The following is a 19,974-nucleotide window of genomic DNA, read 5'->3' as shown; positions in this document are numbered from 1 at the left end:
CTTCACGTCTTTGCCATGAGACAGCTGACTGCAAATCAAGAGAACTTCTCACTAATGATGAGACCACCAGGTAGCCTGGCCTATCACTGGTGGAACTCTCCAACATCTAATCTATAGAACCCCTTGACTTCCTTGGCTCTCCTTCCCTCCTACAAACAACTAACACGTTAAACCCCAGCTTGCTATCCAGCAAGGGTACCTGGCTGGCTTGCGCCCTCTGTCTTCCTTTTGGTGCTCTTCACTGAGGACCTCTGTCCTTCAGCTTCTGATCTTGGAGGAACATGGGGTGCAGTCCTTCCCTAATTGTTCAGACTACTCTTTTAGTTTAATTAAGAGATGCAGCATGGGAAAAAGGCCCATTTTCAATGCCCCTACAGCGGGCCCCACACACTAACACTACCCTACACACACTAGGAACAGTTTACAATTATACCAGGTCAATTAACCTACAAACCTGTATGTCTTTGGAGTGTGGGAGGCAACCGGAGATCCCAGGGAAAACCCAAACAGGTCACGGGGAAAACGTACAAACTCCGTACACATAGCACCCATAGTCGGGATCGAACCTGGGTCTCTAGCGCTGTAAGGCAGCAACTCTACCGCTGCGCCACCGTGCCGCCCTCCTGTGCAACGTTTAACGCAATGGCAAGAACATGTATTTTCCTGCTCCAACGCTCTGTGCTAAAGGCCAAAACATCTTTGTGTTTACAGAAACGAGCGTTTTTTAACGTTAAGAACAAAGAGAGCGGCGATCTGCTGTCGGTACTTCCAAGTGAGGACGACGTGAAGTCTGGGCGTGTCATCGTTGCTCCTGAGAATAAGGAACTGGAGCAGCTCTGGTTCTATGAGAAGGGACTATTGAAGCCCAAGGTAGGGGCTGCTTGTCACTTAATCTAGTCCTCAGGGGTCCTCTGTAGCTCAGTGATGGTGAATGTGGCACCTCTGACTGAAGAGGAAATTGCTCTGTTTGCCCTTCCCTTTAATGTGAAGACCTCAAACATGTTTCAAATTGGCGTGTCAATTTGGAGCATTAGATGTTAGTGGTGGTGGAATGCTTAAGAATTTGGATGGAATGCAAGTGTCTAAGATGCTGGGATAGTGATAGTGGGTTAATGGCATGAGGAAGGAGCACTAAGTTCGTGAGGACTTTGTGGTCATTGGTCACAATATCCAACTTTGTTCTGCCATTATTTCTTGCCTGCCTTTGGTTATGACCAGGCCCAATGTTAGCATAGGGACAGAAAATGGGTGCTCATTGGAAAAAGGTCAGCATCGAATTGATCATCACTGACCTCCACACTCCCCAAACCATCAGCAAGAAAAGACAAAAGCTGGTTTCACCAAACTGAGAAGAAGAGATCTGAAGATAGACACAAGATGCCGGAGTAACTCAGCGGGACAGGCAGCATCTCTGGATAGAAGGAATGGGTGATGTTTTGGGTCGAGACCCTTCCTCAGAAGAGATCTGCTCAGGCAAATTAGAGTCTGAACAGGCAGAGCCAAGTATAATGGTGCAAGGAGCAGCCTCTGAAGAGAAAATGGTTTGGGTGCAGTCCAAGGGGAAAGAGGAGGACACCAAAACCAGAAGATCTCGAGGGGCTGGGAATTCTTATTAAGCAATAAAGTGCAGCATACAAGGAGCACATGGGGAGTGGACAAGGAAGTAGTAGAGTTAGTCGTAGCTTGTACAAAATATCTACTAGTACTTATGGCAATTGCAGTAGGAATCTTCTTAGCAGACTGGAAGAGGGACAGAGTGGAGTTCGCTGGTGCTCAGTGCCACGAGCATTGCAGAAATCTTATTCTGAGGGCAGGACGCTAGACTCATCCTGGGTGTTAGACTGGCTAATTATAAATCACGTCCCATCCGAGATGCCTTTCATAGTCAAATAATCCAATGATACAAGGATGCTGCCAGGACCTTTACGAGGATGTTGCCAGGACTTGAGGGCCTGAGCTAGAGGGAGGGGTTGAGCAGGCTACGACTCTATTCCTTGAACAGGAGGCCGGGGTGATATTAGAGAGGTGTACAAAATTATGAGAGGAATAGGTTGGTGAACACACAAAGTCTGTTGCCCAGAGTAGGGGCATTGAGAACCAGAAGTCATAGGTTTAAGGTGAGGGAGGGGAAGATTTAATAGGAACCTGAAAGGTAACTTTTTTACACAAAGAATGAATGAATGAATGAATAAGTTTATTGGCATGTAATTATTCACATACAAGGAATTTGCCTTGGTGCTCCGCCCGCAAGTGACAACATAACATACAGTGACAGTTAAGAATGATACATAAAACATTAAACATTAATAATAAAACATTATTGATTAAACATGTGAATTAAATAAAATACCAGAGCAAAAGGAGGCTACAGATTTTTGGTGATTGAGTAGAGCTACTACTCATGGAAAAAAAGCTGTTTTTATGTCTGGCTGTGGCAGCTTTGACAGTCCGGAGTCGCCTTCCAGAGGGAAGTGATTCAAAGAGTTTGTGGCCGGGGTGAGAGGGGTCAGAGATGATCTTACCCGCTCGCTTCCTGGTAGTGGGTGTATGGATTCTGGGTGTATGGGTTGTGGGTGTATGGAACTAGCTGCCAGATGAGGTAGTTAAGGCAGGGACTATCCCTATGTTTAAGAAACATTTGGACAGGTACATGAATGGGATAGGTTTAGCGGGATAAGGGCCAAAAGCAGGCAGGTGGGACTTGTGTAGCTGGGACATGTTGGCCGGTGTGGGCCTGTTTCAACATTGTATGACTGACTCTAATTGACAAACCTAACAAGAGGAGGTTTTTTGATAACGGTAAACCAGGTGGGAATCAACATGATGAGAAAAGTATGTTAAAAAAATGTAACGTGACCTGTTTTTGTCTGACTTAACCTCTGCTTGGATTTGCAGTTTGCTCCAGATGTGAGCCTTCAGACAATCGGCACTCTGACCGACACTGGCAGCAAGGTGGTACTCTGGACAGAGACACGAATACCTACGCATTGCTGGACGTTTGAATTCAGCGGCACTGTCCGCAGCCTCCTGTATGAAGGATTTGTGCTCGACATCAAAGGTGAGTGTTCCGTAAATCACTAGTTTAGGAATATGGCCCCTTCTGCTCAGGCCACACCTGATTCCTAAATGTCAAAATATTGTGTAGATTGGAGCTGTTGTGTGTCCAAGGTACAAATTAGATATCAACTCCCCGTTCCTCTCTCCAGTAACGGCAAAAGCCACATGGAGCACAACCTTGCTGTTGTGTTTGATTCTAGGTTGTGCTTCTGGCCATGCATCAGCATCTTTGTCAAAATCACCTCGCCCAACTCAGCGGCATTGTGGCGCAGGGGTAGAGATGCTGTTTCACAGCACCAGAGACCCGGATTCGATCCTGACTACACGTGCTGTCTGTACGGAGTGTGCACGCTCTCCCCATGACCGCTTGGGTTTTCTCTGGGTTCTCCGATTTCCTCCCACACTTCAAACATGTACAGGTTTGTAGGTTAATTGGCTTTGGTAAAAATTGGCCCGAGTATGTAGGATATTGCTAATGTGCAGGGGTCGCTGGTCGGCGCGGACTCGGTGGGCCGAATGGCTTGTTTCTGTGCTCCATCTCCAAACTAAACCAAACTCCATTCCTGCCTCAGCATAGACTTTAATTGTTCCTATGTTACTTGTTTATCGATATTCCCGATCTGCCCCGCTAGCCTCCCAAATTCCGCAATCATGTCACAACCATCCATACCGTAACTCAACCAAGTCCCATTCATTCACCAATCTTATACCTGCTGCCCTCCAATGGCAGAGTTTGGTATCTATATTACTAAATCTCTGATCTTGACCACTTTTGGCCCACTGGGCTGCGATTTCCGACAGAACGCCGCCTGCTTGAAATGGAATTTCAAGGAATAGTCATGTCAACTGCCAGCCCACCAGCCGTGAGTGAGCTGCCAGCAGATCAGGCTTGGGGGACTGAGCTGCCACCCCAAGAACCTATACCAGCACTCCAGAAAGCTCCCCCACTGGCCACCAATATTGGAATTGGTGGAGAGGTGGAATATTGCGTCGGGGGACCAGCCCTCCCGTGTGAACATGGGACCCAACGGGTCCCACTTAGTCTAGTATTTTACTAAAATTGCAAAAAAAGGCAAATTGCGGCAATTTTCCTCGCATAGCTTAAATAGAAAATAGGTGCAGGAGGAGGCCATTCGGCCCTTCGAGCCAGCACCGCCATTCATTGTGATCATGGGTGATCGTCCCCAATCAATAACCCGTGCCTGCCTTCTCCCCATATCCCTCGACTCCACTAGCCCCTAGAGCTCTATTTAACTCTCTCTTAAATCCATCCTGTGATTTGGCCTCCACTACCCTCTGTGGCAGGGAATTCCACAAATTCACAACTCTCTGGGCAAAACGTTTTTTCTCACCTCAGTCTTAAATGGCCCCTTTATTCTAAGCCCCTGGCTCTGGACTCACCCAACATTGGGAGCATTTTTCCTGCATCTAGCTTGTCCAGTCCTTTTATAATTTTATATGTTTCTATAAGATCCCCCTTCTAAACTCCAGTAAATACAAGCCTAGTCTTTTCAATCTTTCCTCATATGACAGTCCCGCCATCCCAGGGATCAATCTCGTGAACCTAAGCTGCACTGCCTCAATCACAAGGATGTCCTTCCTCAAATTAGGAGACCAAAACTGTACACAATACTCCAGATGTGGTCTTACCCGAGCCCTATACAACTGCAGAAGAACCTCTTTACTCCTGTACTGAAATACTGAAGCTTCTTCTGTTGATGCTGGCTATTTAAGTTTAGAATTTACTCGGTCCTCAACATGCTGTGATGGAATAAAGCCATGTCCTTTTTCCGTATTCTTGGAATCACATCCAACACAAAGTTCTTAAATCTTAGGGAAGCTTGTATCTCATAATGAATACTGCTCCCGACTCATTTTACTCCCCTCCCCTTCACCTTCCAACTTGAGGGTGACCCACACACAGGGCCTTTGCTTTGCCCATCGGTCTCTTATTTCAGAACAGAATAACGTTACACAAAATTAATCGGGATAAAATACATTATTTTTGAGTGTGAGTTACTAGCGGAGGTAGCGTAAAACATAATGTGAATGCCTTTCCAACCATCAGTCCCCATTCTTCATACAGCCAACATCCACTCTACCTCATTACCGAGAGCACACCAGCCATTCCCACCACTAATTATAAGCACAGTACAGACCTGTTCTCAATTATACATTGATTGCTTTTGTCCCGTCTCCCACCGACCTGAATCTAGGGCAGGGGAAACCATTCTTAGTTTAGTGTAAACATGCAACGTGGAAACAGGCCCCTTCGGCCCACCGATTCCACGCAGACACGCGATCCCCGCACGCTAACACCATCCTACACACACTAGGGACAATTTACAATGTTACCAAGCCAATTAACCTACAAACCTGCACGTTCTTGGAACGTGGGAGGAAACTGGAGGTCCTGGAGGAAACCCACGCAGGTCACGGGGAGAACGTACAAACTCCACGCAGGCAGCACCCGCAGTCAGGATCGAACCTGGATTTCTGGTGTTGTAAGGCAGCAAATCTACCACAGTGCCACCATGCTGCCCCTAGTCTTTGGTCTCAGAGTGTCCAATCCCTTGGTCTGTGGGCATTCAATGAATTCTCACCCAAAGCAGTAATTGAGAGGTGGATACCCTGTGGTCAAGGCAATGGACTCAATTTCAGGGTAATTCTCTTGAGAAAACTGGGATAAAAAAAGCCTTCATACACTTGAATAGCCTGCTTACCACATCTGTCAACTTACTGACATCTTTCTTACCTCCTTTACTTTAGGTGGGAAATCTTACGATCGTGACGCTGCGATGATTTGCAGATACGAAGAGCAGAATCCAATTCAGCAGTGGGAGATCCAGATGTTGTAACAACACATAAAGCCTTAAGATCAAAGTACTAGGCTTCTGACTGGAACTATCTCTCTTTGGCCATCCTCTCTGCTGCTCTCTCTCTCCCTCCCCAAAGTTGTGTGGTGCCTCGCAGAAGGGATGGGCAGGAGTTGATGGGGGACTTGGGGATCGGAAGAGGATGAAGTCCATTTGCCCACAGTTGCCTTCCATTGGAAAATAACAGCAACCAGAAAAGATCTGCACCTGGGAGATATTTTATTCCCACCGTCTATCCTTGCAGCTTCCATTGACGTCTCCCTTTCTCATTCTGCTGTTTAAAGGGAAGAATCAACACATTTTTAAAAGAAATCATTTTGAAAGAAATCACTTAGTCGCCGTGTCCTTTTGATTATTGATACATGGGTAACTGGGCAAGTTCCGCTCAACCTATTGCCTTGAAGTCACGCAGTGTCTGGTAGATTGGGTAGGAATTGAGCCTCATGTAGACTGTGGGAAGGGTGACAGGTCCCTTTTCTAAAGGGGATTATGGAGCCAAATGGGTTATGTGAACATTTGCTGGAGCATAAATTATCACATTCAATAAATTCCACTTCACAATAAGATGGTACCATTGAATAATTAGCCCAGTACCATGGCCTCTGTCTCTGTTTTGTGTGCTGGGACATAGCCCTGTTGCATGAACGGATGGTATCTCTGGCACATTGTACATTGGTGATGTGACTTCTTAATAGAATATTTAAAATAACTTTAGACTTTAGAGTTACAGCGTGGAAACAGGCCCTTTGGCCCACCAAGTCCGTGCCGACCAGCGATCACCCTGTACGCTTGGCGCTATCCTACATCCTAGGGAACATTTACAATTTTACCAAGCCAATTGACCTACAAACCTGTACGTCTTTGGAGTGTGGGAGTAAGCCAGAGCACCCAGAGAAAACCCACATGGTCACAAGGAGAACGTACAAACTCTGTACAAACTGAATAACCTTTTGTTGTTCAGATGTTTATATCTGCACAGCGCAACTAGAAGGGGGGGTTGTTATGCTCAAACTGTGTTCAAATATTAGTATCCCACGAGGGTAATCTCAGAGCCCAAGATATCCTCTCTACAAACAACGGACATCGGAATAGGTCAAGTGGAGATCCCACTCTGTAGTAGGGTGTGGGTATTTATTCCATTTCAAGTGGGACTATAATTGATGACAGCTCCTGGAACTGTGCCCAGTGTGAGTGAAAATTTGTGCTGTGCCCCTCTGAGACTCGGTGCCCATGAAATGTAGTCAGTCAGAAATTAGTGAATGTGGAAGATTTGCTGAATCACGTCTGATGCTCTTAACATTAGACCCCTGCCTCAGGCCAGCTGACTTAATATAGTTCTGAATTTATTTAAGCAATTCCAATTTATATACGATTCGTGATGCTCAAATATATATGACAAAACAGTGCCTTTTCTGCCTGTTTTATACAATGGGGACAAAAAGGATATTAACTTTTATAGAATTTTGTAGATGGCAATACATTTTATAAGCAAATAAACAATAATACTTTGTAAAAATGGAAGATGCAGTAAATTTAGTGTCCAACATAAAATATATTTTTTAATTTAGTTGTCTGTTTAATGTAATTCTATAATAAAATGTGATAATGTTCAATGATTAATGAGGACAAAATTCTTTCTTGATTCCTTCCATTTAGTCAGATCCGTAAACTAGAGGAAGGGTATGTGGAGGTTTACTTTGAGAATGGTTGCATCTAGCTCTTAGATCCAAAGATCTACGAACAGAAGCAAACCAGTCGGCCCAACGAGTCTGTTTCGCAATTCAATTATAGCTGATCTATCTTTTCCTCTCAACCACATTCTCCTGCCCTTTCCCCATAATCTATAACGCCTTTTCTAATCAAGAAAATTTTGATCACAAATACCAAGTTGGCCCCCATGACCATCTGTGGCAATGAATTCTAGATTCACCACCCCCTGGCCCTCTGGCTAAAGAAATCCCTCCTCAGCTCCACCTACATCAACCGACTCCAACTGGTCCAGAACGCAGCCGCCCGACTCATCACCCACACCAAATCCTGGCATCACATCACTCCAGTCCTCAAACAACTTCACTGGCTTCCCATCTCCCACCGGATCACATACAAAATCCTGGTCCTCACCTACAAAGCCCTCCACCATCTGCCCCCCCCCATATCTCACTGACCTCCTCTCCCCCTACCAACCCTCACGGTCCCTCAGATCCACATCAGCCGGTCTCCTCTCCATCCACAAATCCAACCTCCGCAGTTTTGGGGACAGAGCCTTCTCCAGGGCAGCTCCCAGGCTCTGGAACTCCCTCCCCCAACTGATCCGCAATTCCGTGTCCCTCACCATCTTCCAGTCCCGCCTCAAGACCCATCTCTTCACCTCTGCCTATCCTTAGCCCCATGTCCCCCTCCCTTTTCATCTGTGCTTGAATTGCCTCATATTGTGTTTTGAATTGAATTCTGTCTTTAATTTGTGTACTAGTCATGTCTCTACTATTTATTTCATTCCGCTTACATGTTTTTCCTCTACTTGCTAAATTTTTGTAAGGTGTCCTTGAGACTCTTGAAAGGTGCCCATAAATAAAATGTATTATTATTATTATCCTTTTATTCTGATGCCCCGCTCCCTGGTCTCCTGCACAATAAGGGGGAAGGTCATGCAGCAGATCTGTGCATAGCAAGCCACAAAGTCCAATGAATGGTTTTACAGATGTTGGTTGATAGCGAGCCTTGCAGGGACTACCTTCTGGCACGTCACGGAGAGGAGCGGGAAGGAATCAGCGTGCAAAAACAGTGAGAATGCATTTTGCAGCGTGTCCATAAAGTCTGGGTGAAGGGAGCACAATGTTGAGTTTAATCAACAGCTTGTCTTCCTTTCTAGTCTCAGCAACATCTTCAAGGAGTTTTGTCTAAAGATAGACACCAAAAGCCGGAGTAACTCAGCAGGTCGGGCAGCATCTCTGGAGAAAAGGAATAGGTAACGTTTTAAGTCGAGACCCTTCTTCGGTCTGGAGAAAGGTCTTGACCCGAAATGTCACCTATTCCTTTTCTCCCAAGATGCTTCCTGACCCGCTAAGTTACTCCAGCTTTTTGTGTCTATCTTCGGTTTAAACCAGCATCTGCAGTTCCTTCCAACACGTTTCAACCAAAGAGAGTTGGTTCCAGAGATCCACGGTGGTGCTCTCTATGTATTGCATTAGGGGGGCAGCTCTCTATCATTTTAAGGAAAGAGTCACATTCATACAGCCCTGTCAGAACCCAGTAAAACTTATTGCAAATTCATCTTTTGTAAAGTGCCTAAATCTACCACAAATGTGTGCATTGCACGCTCCTATAAAATGCTGGTTGTTGGGTTATTATTAACACGTGATATTATCTTTCTCTTCAAAATGGTGGTTTGAGAGTGGGTCGTTGGTTCCACTGATACAGCTGCTGCCTTACAGTGCTATAGCCACAGGTGTGATCCTGGCCTTGGGCGCTGATCTTTAGGCACTGTCTATGTGGAGTTTGTACGTTCTCCCTGTGAGTGCATGGGTTTCCTCTGGGTGCTCCGGTTTCCTCCCACATCCCAAAAACATTTACAATGTCAGGAAAGTACTGACACGCTTTATACAAATATAGCGTGTGACACCACCCGCCTTTGGGATGTGGGATGAAACCATAGAACTCTGAGGAAAACCATGTGGTCAAAGGGAGAATGTGCAAACTCCACACAGACAGCACCCAAGGCCAGGATCAGACCTGGTTCTCGGGCAGTTCTACCAGTTGCACCACTGTGCCACTTTCATAGCAGCATTTTGTAGGTTAATTAACTTCTGTAAATTGCCCCTATGAGGCAGGGAGTGGATGCGAAAGTGGAATAACATAGAACTAGTGTGTATAGGTGATCGATGGTCAGCAAGTTGAAGGGCCTGATTCCATCTGCAGCCTTCAATCAATTCAATCTTTTCCATCCATTCATGAGGCATGATAAAATATCTAATACATAGTATTGTAGATAATGAAGCATTTGGGGCAGCATGGTGGTGCAGCGGTAGAGTTGCTGCCTTACAACGCCAGAGACCGGGTTCAATCCTGACTGCTTGGCTGTACAGAGTTTGTATGTTCTCCCCTTGACCAGTGTGGGGTTTTCTCCGGTTTCCTCCAACACTCCAAAGACATACAGGTTTGTAGGTTAATTAGCTTGGTATAATTGTAAATTGTCCCCAGTGTGTGTAGGCTGGTGTAAGTGTGTGGGGTTCGCTGGTCGGAGCGGACTCGTTGGGCCGAAGGGCCTGTTTCCACGCTGTATCTCTAAAACTAAAATGTCCTCACTCTCACAAGGACCATGGGCCTGTCTGTTGTACCAACTCTTCAGTGGGCTCCACCCCTCAATAGTGTAACATTCACTAAGTCATGTACTGGCGGGTGTCTATGAATAGGATTTTTATCTAAAAGTTCTAACTTTACAAGTTCCCAGGTTCACAACTTATAGTAGTAGGATTAGGCCATTCACCCATCGAGTCCACTCCGCCATTCAATCATGGCTGACCTCTGCCTCCTAATCCCATTTTCCTGCCTTCTCCCCATAACCCTTGACACCCGTTCTTATCAAGAATTTGTCTATCCCTGCCTTAAAAATATCCACTGACTTGGCCTCCACAGCCCTCTGTGGCAATGAGTTCCACAGATAAACTAGACTCTGACTAAAGAGGTTCCTTGTCATCTCTAAACGAGTGCCCTTTAATTCTGAGGCTATGACCTCTGGTCCTAGTCTCTCCCACCAGTGGAAACATCATTTTCACATCCACTCATTATTCTGTAAGTTTAGATGAGGTATGTTTGTAGGTAGGTAGCAGAGGGTTGGGTTCAGCTGTCGAGTTGAGGGACTCTCTGAGATACGCGATGCTCACTCAGTGACCTGTTCAGGTCTAAAAATGTTTCTTTGTAATTTCCCTATTAACCTGACTCCATTGGGAGCATCCATCTCCATTTAGAAGGGAGAGGTCACATTGTCCATTGCCACTTGCTTGTACAAAACATGCCAGTACTTTTCTGTCATCGTACAAACCAAGACCTAGATGCCATTTAAGAAACTTTGCCCACTAGACTAAATCACAACTAACCTTCGCTTCTATTCTATTTAGAGTGCCATCTTGCATTCATCTAATGCCTGAAAGGTATTTAAATGATGACTGGTAAATTGGCTGCCCCATTTCCTGCATTCAGACTTGGGCTAATATATGACAACACATGGGCCATGCAATGGTCAGGCTTTGATGACTTCCAATAAAGAGCCTGACCCATTCCCCTTGGCATTCAATGATATTATTATTTCCCTTGGTTCCCGCGTAATCAATGTAGTAGGGGTCACCTTGAGCCAGCCACGAAAATCTTTCTTTACAAGAGTAGATCTATATTTTTATTTAAAATATTTTTAAACTATATTTTTATTTTTTTAAAAGGCACACAGTGCTGGAGTAACTCACCAAGGGGGGACAAGGGGAATTGAAGGCGGGGGGCTGCCTACCATCACATGCAGCAGCAGGCCTGGTTCGCCGTTGCGAGCACAAGTTAAGACTGTTTGATTAACTTTCTATAACTTTGTCGGCACCAGAAACTTGGTGACTTTTTGTGTACTGCCAAGGTGAGGGCTGCTGTACGATTTTACCTAGTTAGTTGTATGCAAAACAAAGAATATCACTGTACCTAGGTTCATGTGACAATAAAGTATCAATGAATCATTGAGGCTGGGCTGCATCTCTGACGAACGTGGCTAGGTCACGTTTTGGGTTGGGACATATTTCTATTAAGTTTAATTACTTTGAGTTCCTCACTTGCTGTAAGTCTGGTTTTATATTATTTCTGGGAGATTTTCTCTGCGCCTTCCATGAACTTCACCGTTCTCTCTGCATTGCCTTGATCGGCGCTCTGCTCATCCAAATGTTGATCATTTACCTCATGGGGCTCGTCATGTCTGCAGAGGTTGTGCATAAATAAGTATAATTGGGGAGTATTCCTGTCTTCTTCTTGCGTATGGCGTGCACAGCCTAAAGTTGCAGGTCAACTTGTTCTATTTGATCTTTTGTTTGTGCACGTTGGATTGATTGCATTAGTCGAAACAGGGTGGGCCACGTGAAGGTTGCAATCTCCCATCCCAGTATTCCTGTCATAGAGTCATATAGCACAGAAACAGGACCTTCGGCCCAACGTCCATGCCGACCAAGATGTCTGATCTAAACTCGTCCCACCTGCCTGCATTTGGCCCATTTGCCTCTAAGCCTTCCCTATCCATGTATCTATGTATCCTGTCGCTGGCAGTAATCATAATTCTACTTAGAATTCTTGTTTCGATTACTTCCCTCTAACGTGAGCTGAACCAACGAGTTTCTTTGTATTTGCATTCATTTATCCACTTATTCCTGGTCTGTGGCCAGAAAAGCTTGAAGAAAGGTCCCGTCCCAAAAGGGCACCTGTCCATTCCCTCCACAGATGCTGCCTGACCCGCTGAGATCCTCCAACGCTTTTTTTTTGCTCAATGCCCATTACATTGTTAGCGACTGCAGAACAACAATACAATTAGTCTGAAGATTAGTCTGGATGTCTGGATTTTCCACATAGATGTTTGAATATAGATCCTCAGACTGAGGAAGGGTCTCGACCCGAAACGTCACCCATTCCTTCTCTCCAGAGATGCTGCCTGACCCGCTGAGTTGCTCCAGCATTTTGTGTCTACCTTAAATACATGTTCCGCACAGTCTGCAACCTTATAGATTCATTACATTACATTACACATTTGATGCAAATCTTGCAGTGTATGTGTGCCATCACTAGAGGGAGCAACCTCCATGTTGGTGACTAACCTGCCATTACACTTTGGGACAGAACAGCATCCATCTTTGTGTTCAAAAGGGAACTGCAGATGCTGGAATATCGAAGGTACACAAAATTGCTGGAGGAACTCAGCGGGTGCAGCAGCATCTATGGAGCGAAGGAAATAGGCGACGTTTCGGGCCGAAACCCTTCTTCAGTGTCCTTTGTGTCCTTGCATGCGTAGCCAATAGGCTGTTCTGTTATTAATGGGGCTATTGATCGCTAAAAAATGAAGCATTGGAACTGTGCTGAAACACAGAGAGTATCGCAGATAGTGGAGATTACACGAAATGTTGCATTAGCATTCTTGAATTTGAATGTCATTTGCAATGGAAATATTCCCAGAACTGGCAAAGATGTAGTACAACAGTTCATGTTTCAGGTCAAAACCCTATGGCAAAACTGGCAAGAGTTCTGACAAAGAGTCTTTGACCTAAAATGTTAACTGTTCCCCCCCCGATACAGTTTGATGTCATTGAGTCAGAGTCTTTCAGTGTGGAAACAGGCCCTTCGGCTCAACTTGCCCACACCAGCCAACATGTCCCATCTACCCTAGTCCCACCTGCCTGCATTTGGCCCATATCCCTCTAAACCTGTCCTATCCTGTCCTATTACCTGTTTTTATTTTAGATTTTCAGCATCTGCTGTTATTGGGATTTTTCACAAAGGTGTGGTACCACTTCCTCGCTGAGATAACAGGGAGAATAACAGGGAAGATCGCTTAATGTTTCTTCCCTCATTATGCCTATAACAACCAATACATTTATTTGTGAGCTGCAAATATATGTCTGGGACTGATTATTCTGGTAAATGCTGGGAGTGAATAAAAATCTTGCTCTGATTATCAAAATTATTGTTGATCTCTGCATTGGCATCAGAACTTGCCATATGGTAGAAATATGCCGAGCTGGTCAATCCAGCATCTATAGGGAGAGCAGCAAAACAGAGTCAATGCTTCTGGTTAATAAGTTTTCATCAGAACTAGGGAAAGTTAGAAATCAGTACACATTTTTAGTGGGACATAAAGTTCTGGAGTAAAACAGCAAGTCAGGCAACATCTCAGTAGAACATGCACAGGTGACATTTCAGGTCTTTTAGACATTAGAGAAACAGTGCAGAAACAGGCCCTTCGGTCCACGCTGACCAGTGATCACCCCATACATTAACGCTATCCTAGAGACTAGGGACAATTTATAATTTTACCGAAGCCAATTAACCTACAAACCTGTACATTTTTGGAGTGTTGGGGGAAACTGGAACACCCGGAGAAAACCCACGCCGTCACAAGGAGAACGTACAAACTCCGCGCAGGCAGCACCTGTAATCAGGATTGAAACCGGGTCTCTGATGCTGTAAGGCAGCAGCTCTACCGCTGTGCCACTGTGCTGTCCTAAAGGTCGGGAGCCTCCTTCAGACGTAGAAATAGGCTGCCTATCCATATCCTCCAGCGCCTGACCCACTGAAGTACTCCAGCACTTTGCACTCTTCGCAAGATTCCAGCATCTGTAGTTCCTTATGTCTACACATTTTTAGTTGTAGAAAGCAATTTTGATTCCTGCACTGTAAGCAGCTGAGGAATCTCTTGCATGTATGTACAGGTATATACTGTACATATAAAAAGCACACGCTCACACACACACACACACACACACACACACACACACACACACACACACACACACATACACACATATATATATATACACACACACACACACACACACACACACACAAACAGACAAATAAATAAACAATAATAGTGCAAAGTAAACATTAGTGCCTCCAAGTCTACATGGCAACTCTTGTAGGTCCCTTCGTTGGTGGGGAGGTCAGTACCCGTGATGGACTGGGCAGTGCTCAGCACTTTATGCAAACTTCTTCATTGCTGGGCATTCGAGTTGTCGAACCAGGCCGTGATGCAACCAGTCTACATGCTCTCTACTGTACACCCGTAGAAGTTCAAGAGTATTGACATACCGAATCTCCTCAATCTTCTTAGGAAGTAAAAGCTTTCTTAATGATTGCATCAATGTGCTGGATCCAGAACAGATCTTCAGACGTTTGCACGCCCAGGAATTAAGTTTCTCTCTCCCCTACAGTCCCAGTGACAAAGATAGGTTTGTGGATCCTCGTTCTTGTTTGTTAGTTTTCTATACAATTCTTGGAGTGAATGAATGCTCTGTAGGGTCTTTGTGTCAATATTCATAGATTATGATATCTCTTGGGTGTCTTAATGTTTTATGAAATATCAAGCAATTTAAGGATAAGGGGGAAGTCTTTTAGGACCGAGATGAGAAAAACATTTTTCACACAGCGAGTGGTGAATCTGTGGAATTCTCTGCCACAGAAGGTAGTTGAGGCCAGTTCATTGGCTATATTTAAGAGGGAGTTAGATGTGGCCCTTGTGGCTAAAGGGATCAGGGGGTATGGAGAGAAGGCAGGTACAGGATACTGAGTTGGATGATCATATTGAATGGTGGTGCAGGCTCGAAGGGCAGAATGGCCTACTCCTGCACCTATTTTCAATGTTTCTATGTTTCTAATAGGAATATTCTGCATTATCAATGGGAATTATGGGATACTGCTAAGTATGTAAATCCTTATAATATCTATTACAAATCTTATGGGATATTTTGTTAATATCTTATGATCTCATTGAGACAATATTGATAATTTTGGGGGTTTCTGAGATTTTGTTAATATTTTATGGAATTGTTGGAAGAATGTTAATATTTCACAGGCATTCTGGGACTGTGTTGCTGGGTTTGTAGAATTATATTTTGTGGAATTACATGCTGTGCATTAATATTAAGGATTCATGAAATCTCTGGAAGTTTATGAACATCTCATGGTTTTGCTGAGAGCTTGTTAATACTTCATGAAGTCTCCAGGAATCCATTAATATTAGGTTGAATTGAAAGATACAGCATGGAAACAGGCCCTTTGGCCAGTGAGTCCACGCTGATCATCGATCACCCATTCACACTAGTTTTATGTTATCATATTTTTGCTTCCACTCACCACACAACGGGGGCAAAACCTACGATCTGACCCGAAACGCCACCCATTCTTCCTAACCAGAGATGCTGCCTGTCCCGCAGAGTTACTCCAGCATTTTGTGTCTATCTTCAGTGTAAACCAGCATCTGCAGTTCCTTCCTACACATGTCTTTGTGATGTGGGAGGATTATTACGGGGCACGCAGAGAAAACCCATGCAATCACAGGGGGAAAGTGCAAACTCTACACAGACAGCCCGGAGGTCAGGATCAAAACTGCATCTCTGGCGCTGTAAGGCAGTAGCTCTACCAGCTGTGCTTCCGCGCCACCCACTTTATGAGTTCTCTGGGAGATGCTTAATGTTTAAACGGCTCTTGGAGTATTTAAATCTATCTAATGGAATTGCTGGTTGTGTGATAATATGTAGGAATAAGTGGGCCTATCATGTCATAGAGTTGTACAATTCAAAAATTGGGCACACTAATCCCATTGGGTCTGTATGTTTCTGTAATTTGCCTATTCAAATGCCCATCCAAATGTCTCCTAAATATATTGATTGTATCTGACTCCATTATGTCCTCTGGAAGTGAGTTCCAGGTATCAACAACTCTCTGGGTACAAATAATATTTTCCTTCAATCCCTTTAAAACTTCTTCCTCTCACCTTAAACCCAATGCCCTCTTACTTTTGATACTACTACCATGGGGAAAACATTCTATCGACTCGATCCATGTCTCTTATAATTTTATATACCTCTATCAGGTCACCCCTCAGCTCCTTTGCTCCAGAGAGATCAAACCCACCCAGTACAAACTTTCCCCGTGAATATTCCTTCAATCCAGGCAGCGTCCTGGGGAACCTTCTCTGTCTCGTATCCAGTGGAAACACATCCTTCCTGTAGTATGGTGACCACAACTGTACATTATACGTAAAATGAGGTCTCAGTGATGTTTGGTAAAGTTGTGACATAACATTCCAACTTTTCTCTTTTGTGCCCCAATCAATGAAGGCAATCTTGTTTATGTCTTGTTCACCATCCTATCTACTTGTGTTGCCATTTACACTGAATTATTGATTTGGACCCCATGATCTCTCTGATCACACCAGTCCTTAGCATCCTGCCATTTACTGTATATGCCCTATCCTATTTGACTTTTGCAATTGCATATCAGGCATTAGTCTCAGTGGCGGTGAAGCCTCGTGGCGGAGGAGCCTCGGCAGCGGTGAAGCCTCGGCAGCAGCAGTGAAACCTCGCGGGTCAACTTGCGGTCGATGAGAACGTGGGGGAACTGCCGTGAAGGTGGGAGGGGAAGAACAGTGGACAATGGAGACCTGGCGTAGGGGAGAGGGGGGGGAGAACAAAGGAGAGGCCAGCGTATTTTGTAACTTTGTCAGTAGGTGGCTGCGATTTGCATACCTAGGGTGTGCAAACAAATAATTTCACGGTGCCTTGTCACATGTAGCAATAAAGTATTCCATTCCATTCCATTATATTCTATCTGCCAACACTCAGACCAACTTTCCATCTGATTTATATCCTGGTATAGCCAAAGACAATCTTCATCACTAACCAAAATATTAGCGTGGCACAGCGGTAGAGTTGCTGCCTTACAGCACTTGCAGCGCTGGAAACCCGTGATCGATCCCGACTACGGGTGCTGTCTGTACCGAGTTTGTATGGACTTTGTGCCTTCCCTCATGGTGGGAGCCATTGTGGGGGGATGTTCTTTATGTTTAAATCTCTTATTAATGTTATGTCTGTATTCTTTCTTTATGTGCTGCACTGGCAAGAAGCATTTCACTACACCTAGGTGTATGTGACTAATAAATAACCTTTGAACCTTTGAACCTTTGTTTTCCCCGTGACCAGCGTGGGTTTTCGCCGTGCTCTCCTCCCACACTCCAAAGGCGTACAGGTTTGTAGGTTAATTGGCTTGATATAAGTGTAAAATGTCCCTCGTGAGTGTAGTGTTAATGTGCGGGGATGTTCACATCCAAGTTATTAATGTATGTTACAAACAATAAGGGTCCCAACAGCAATCTCTGTCCTATAGCATAAATCTGATAAGTAAAGCAAACTTCCACCACCCATCACCAATTTGGGATCTAATTAACCATCTTACCTTGTGCCTGAGCCTGCTTGGTATATTTTCATTCCAGACTGTGGTGAATCTGTGCAATTCATTGCCACAGAAGGCTGTGGAGGCCATTAATGGATATTTTTAAGGCAGAGATAGATAGATTCTTGATTAGTACGGGTGTCAGGGGTTATGGGGAGAAGGCAGGAGAATGGAGTTGGGCGGGAAATATAGATCAGCCATGATTGAATGGCGGAGTAGACTTGATGGGCTGAATGGCCTATTTCTCCTGCTATAACATGAACTTATTTACTTGGAGTATCTTCATATTCTTTGAGTTTGTTGAGAGTGTCTTAATATTTTATGTCATCACTTAATAGCTTACAGAGTGGCTGTGAATGTGTTAATATCTCATGGGATCTCTGGCATTTCATTAATATTTTTATGAACCTCTTGGAGCTCATTATGAAGTTGCTGGGATTTTTTTGAACATTTAAGTAATTTCTGAGAGTACATCAATATATATCTTATAGATAGTATGCATATGTAATAGAAATTGGATTTTTTTTTAAATTATAGTCAGTGGGAATCTGTTGACATCTTGTGGTATTTTGTTTAATCTCTGAGTTTATGCAGATTTTTAAATAGTTTATGGGACTTTAAGGAATTTGATAAAATGTTTTAGAGGCCAATTATCTACAGACCCGCCCGTCTTTGGGATGTGGGAAGAAACCCATGCGGTAGCGGGGAGAACATGCAAACTCCACACAGACTGCATCCGTGATCAGAATTGAACCCAGGTCACTGGTGCTGCGGGGTAATAGCCCCACCAGCTGTGCCTCTGTGTTACCCGAAATGGTCCCTGATGATTTCCTGTAGCAAATGTGAGCCCATTAATTCAGAAAGAAGGGAGAGAATAAAGGTATCCACAGCTGGGAAAACGCTGGCATCTCCAATAAGAGTGCCAGGACACCGAACGTCATAGAGTTGTAGAGCACAGAAATTGGCCCTTCAGCCCAACTTGATACTTTACCAGATATCTGGATGGTGCCAATACTTAGTGGGATCTTTGAGAGTGCCTTTAATAATTCTGCATATGTTGGGAAGTTGGTGGAATTTTATGAGCTCAATGGGAAATGTGCCATGTTTTATGGAATCTCTAGGAGTTAGTTAATTATGTTCTCTGAGGGAGTGTGTAAATATTTTGTAGACTCACTGGGATCTTGTTAATATTTAATGCAGTAGCTCGGAATGTGATAATACTTTATAGGGTGTCTGGCAGTGTGTTAATATTTTAAGGAGTTGTACGAAGTGTGTTTACATTTTATGGGATTACGGAGATAGAGTTAATATTTTACAGGTTCTCTGGGAGTGTGTAAATATTTTATGGGATGTCTGGAAATGTGTTAATATTTTATGGAGCCATGTGAGTGTGTTCGTATTTTATGGGATCTCTGGAACGTACTAATATTTTATGAGCATATTGCAATTGTTACTGCTTCTTGGAATTCCTGGGAGAGCAATAATATTTTTACAGTATCTCTTGGAGATCTTTCATTTTTTGGGGGGGGGGGTGTATATATATATTTTGTCGGGTATCTGGGAATCTGTGAACATTTTTTTAGAATTTCTGCCAAATCTTCGTGAATTCATTTTTATGGGTTCTTTGAATGTGTTTTGATTTTGCAGAATCTATGTGAATTTGTTCATATTTTATTTTGTTAATGCGACGAGGGTAATATTTAGTGCGATATCTGCAAGTGTATTCATATTTTATGGAGTTTAGATTTTGTGCAATAATTGGCCGTTTGTTTAATGTTTTATTGGAATACTGAGAGCGCGTTAATATTTTACAGCATCTTACGGGAGAGAGTGCGTTAAAATTTAATGATCATTTGAAGTGTTCAGAGTTTATGGAATCTCTGGAAGTGTGTTAATAATTTACAGGTTTTCTGGATATAAAGTAATATATTATGGGATGACTGGGCATGTGTTAATAGGTGATGGAATGACTGGGAGCGTATTAATATTTTATCAGACCTCTGGAAAGTTGTTAATAAACCATGTATTCATTATAATTTTTTACATCAATTATTGTATAGGTTCTGTATGGGATGGGACCTCT

The 19,974-nt window shown here is 43.9% G+C and overlaps 1 protein-coding gene across 1 annotated transcript in view; it reads left to right on the top strand.

The window, feature by feature from the left end:
• The window catches only part of crybg2 (crystallin beta-gamma domain containing 2), a 92,458-nt gene extending 84,912 nt beyond the window's left edge, over positions 1-7,546 (top strand). Inside the window, exons 21-23 of the mRNA XM_033044766.1 lie at positions 712-870; positions 2,896-3,058; positions 5,827-7,546. Coding sequence (XP_032900657.1) covers positions 712-870; positions 2,896-3,058; positions 5,827-5,915 — 411 coding nt within the window. The 3' untranslated portion in view covers positions 5,916-7,546. The remainder of the gene's footprint in view (positions 1-711; positions 871-2,895; positions 3,059-5,826) is intronic.
• The last annotated feature ends 12,428 nt before the right edge of the window (positions 7,547-19,974 follow it).

This window comes from Amblyraja radiata, chromosome 27 (assembly GCF_010909765.2).
Source record: "Amblyraja radiata isolate CabotCenter1 chromosome 27, sAmbRad1.1.pri, whole genome shotgun sequence".
Taxonomy (NCBI): Eukaryota; Metazoa; Chordata; class Chondrichthyes; order Rajiformes; family Rajidae; genus Amblyraja; species Amblyraja radiata.
The sequence above is the reverse complement of the archived record's forward strand: the minus strand, read 5'-3'. Positions and strand labels throughout refer to the sequence as shown.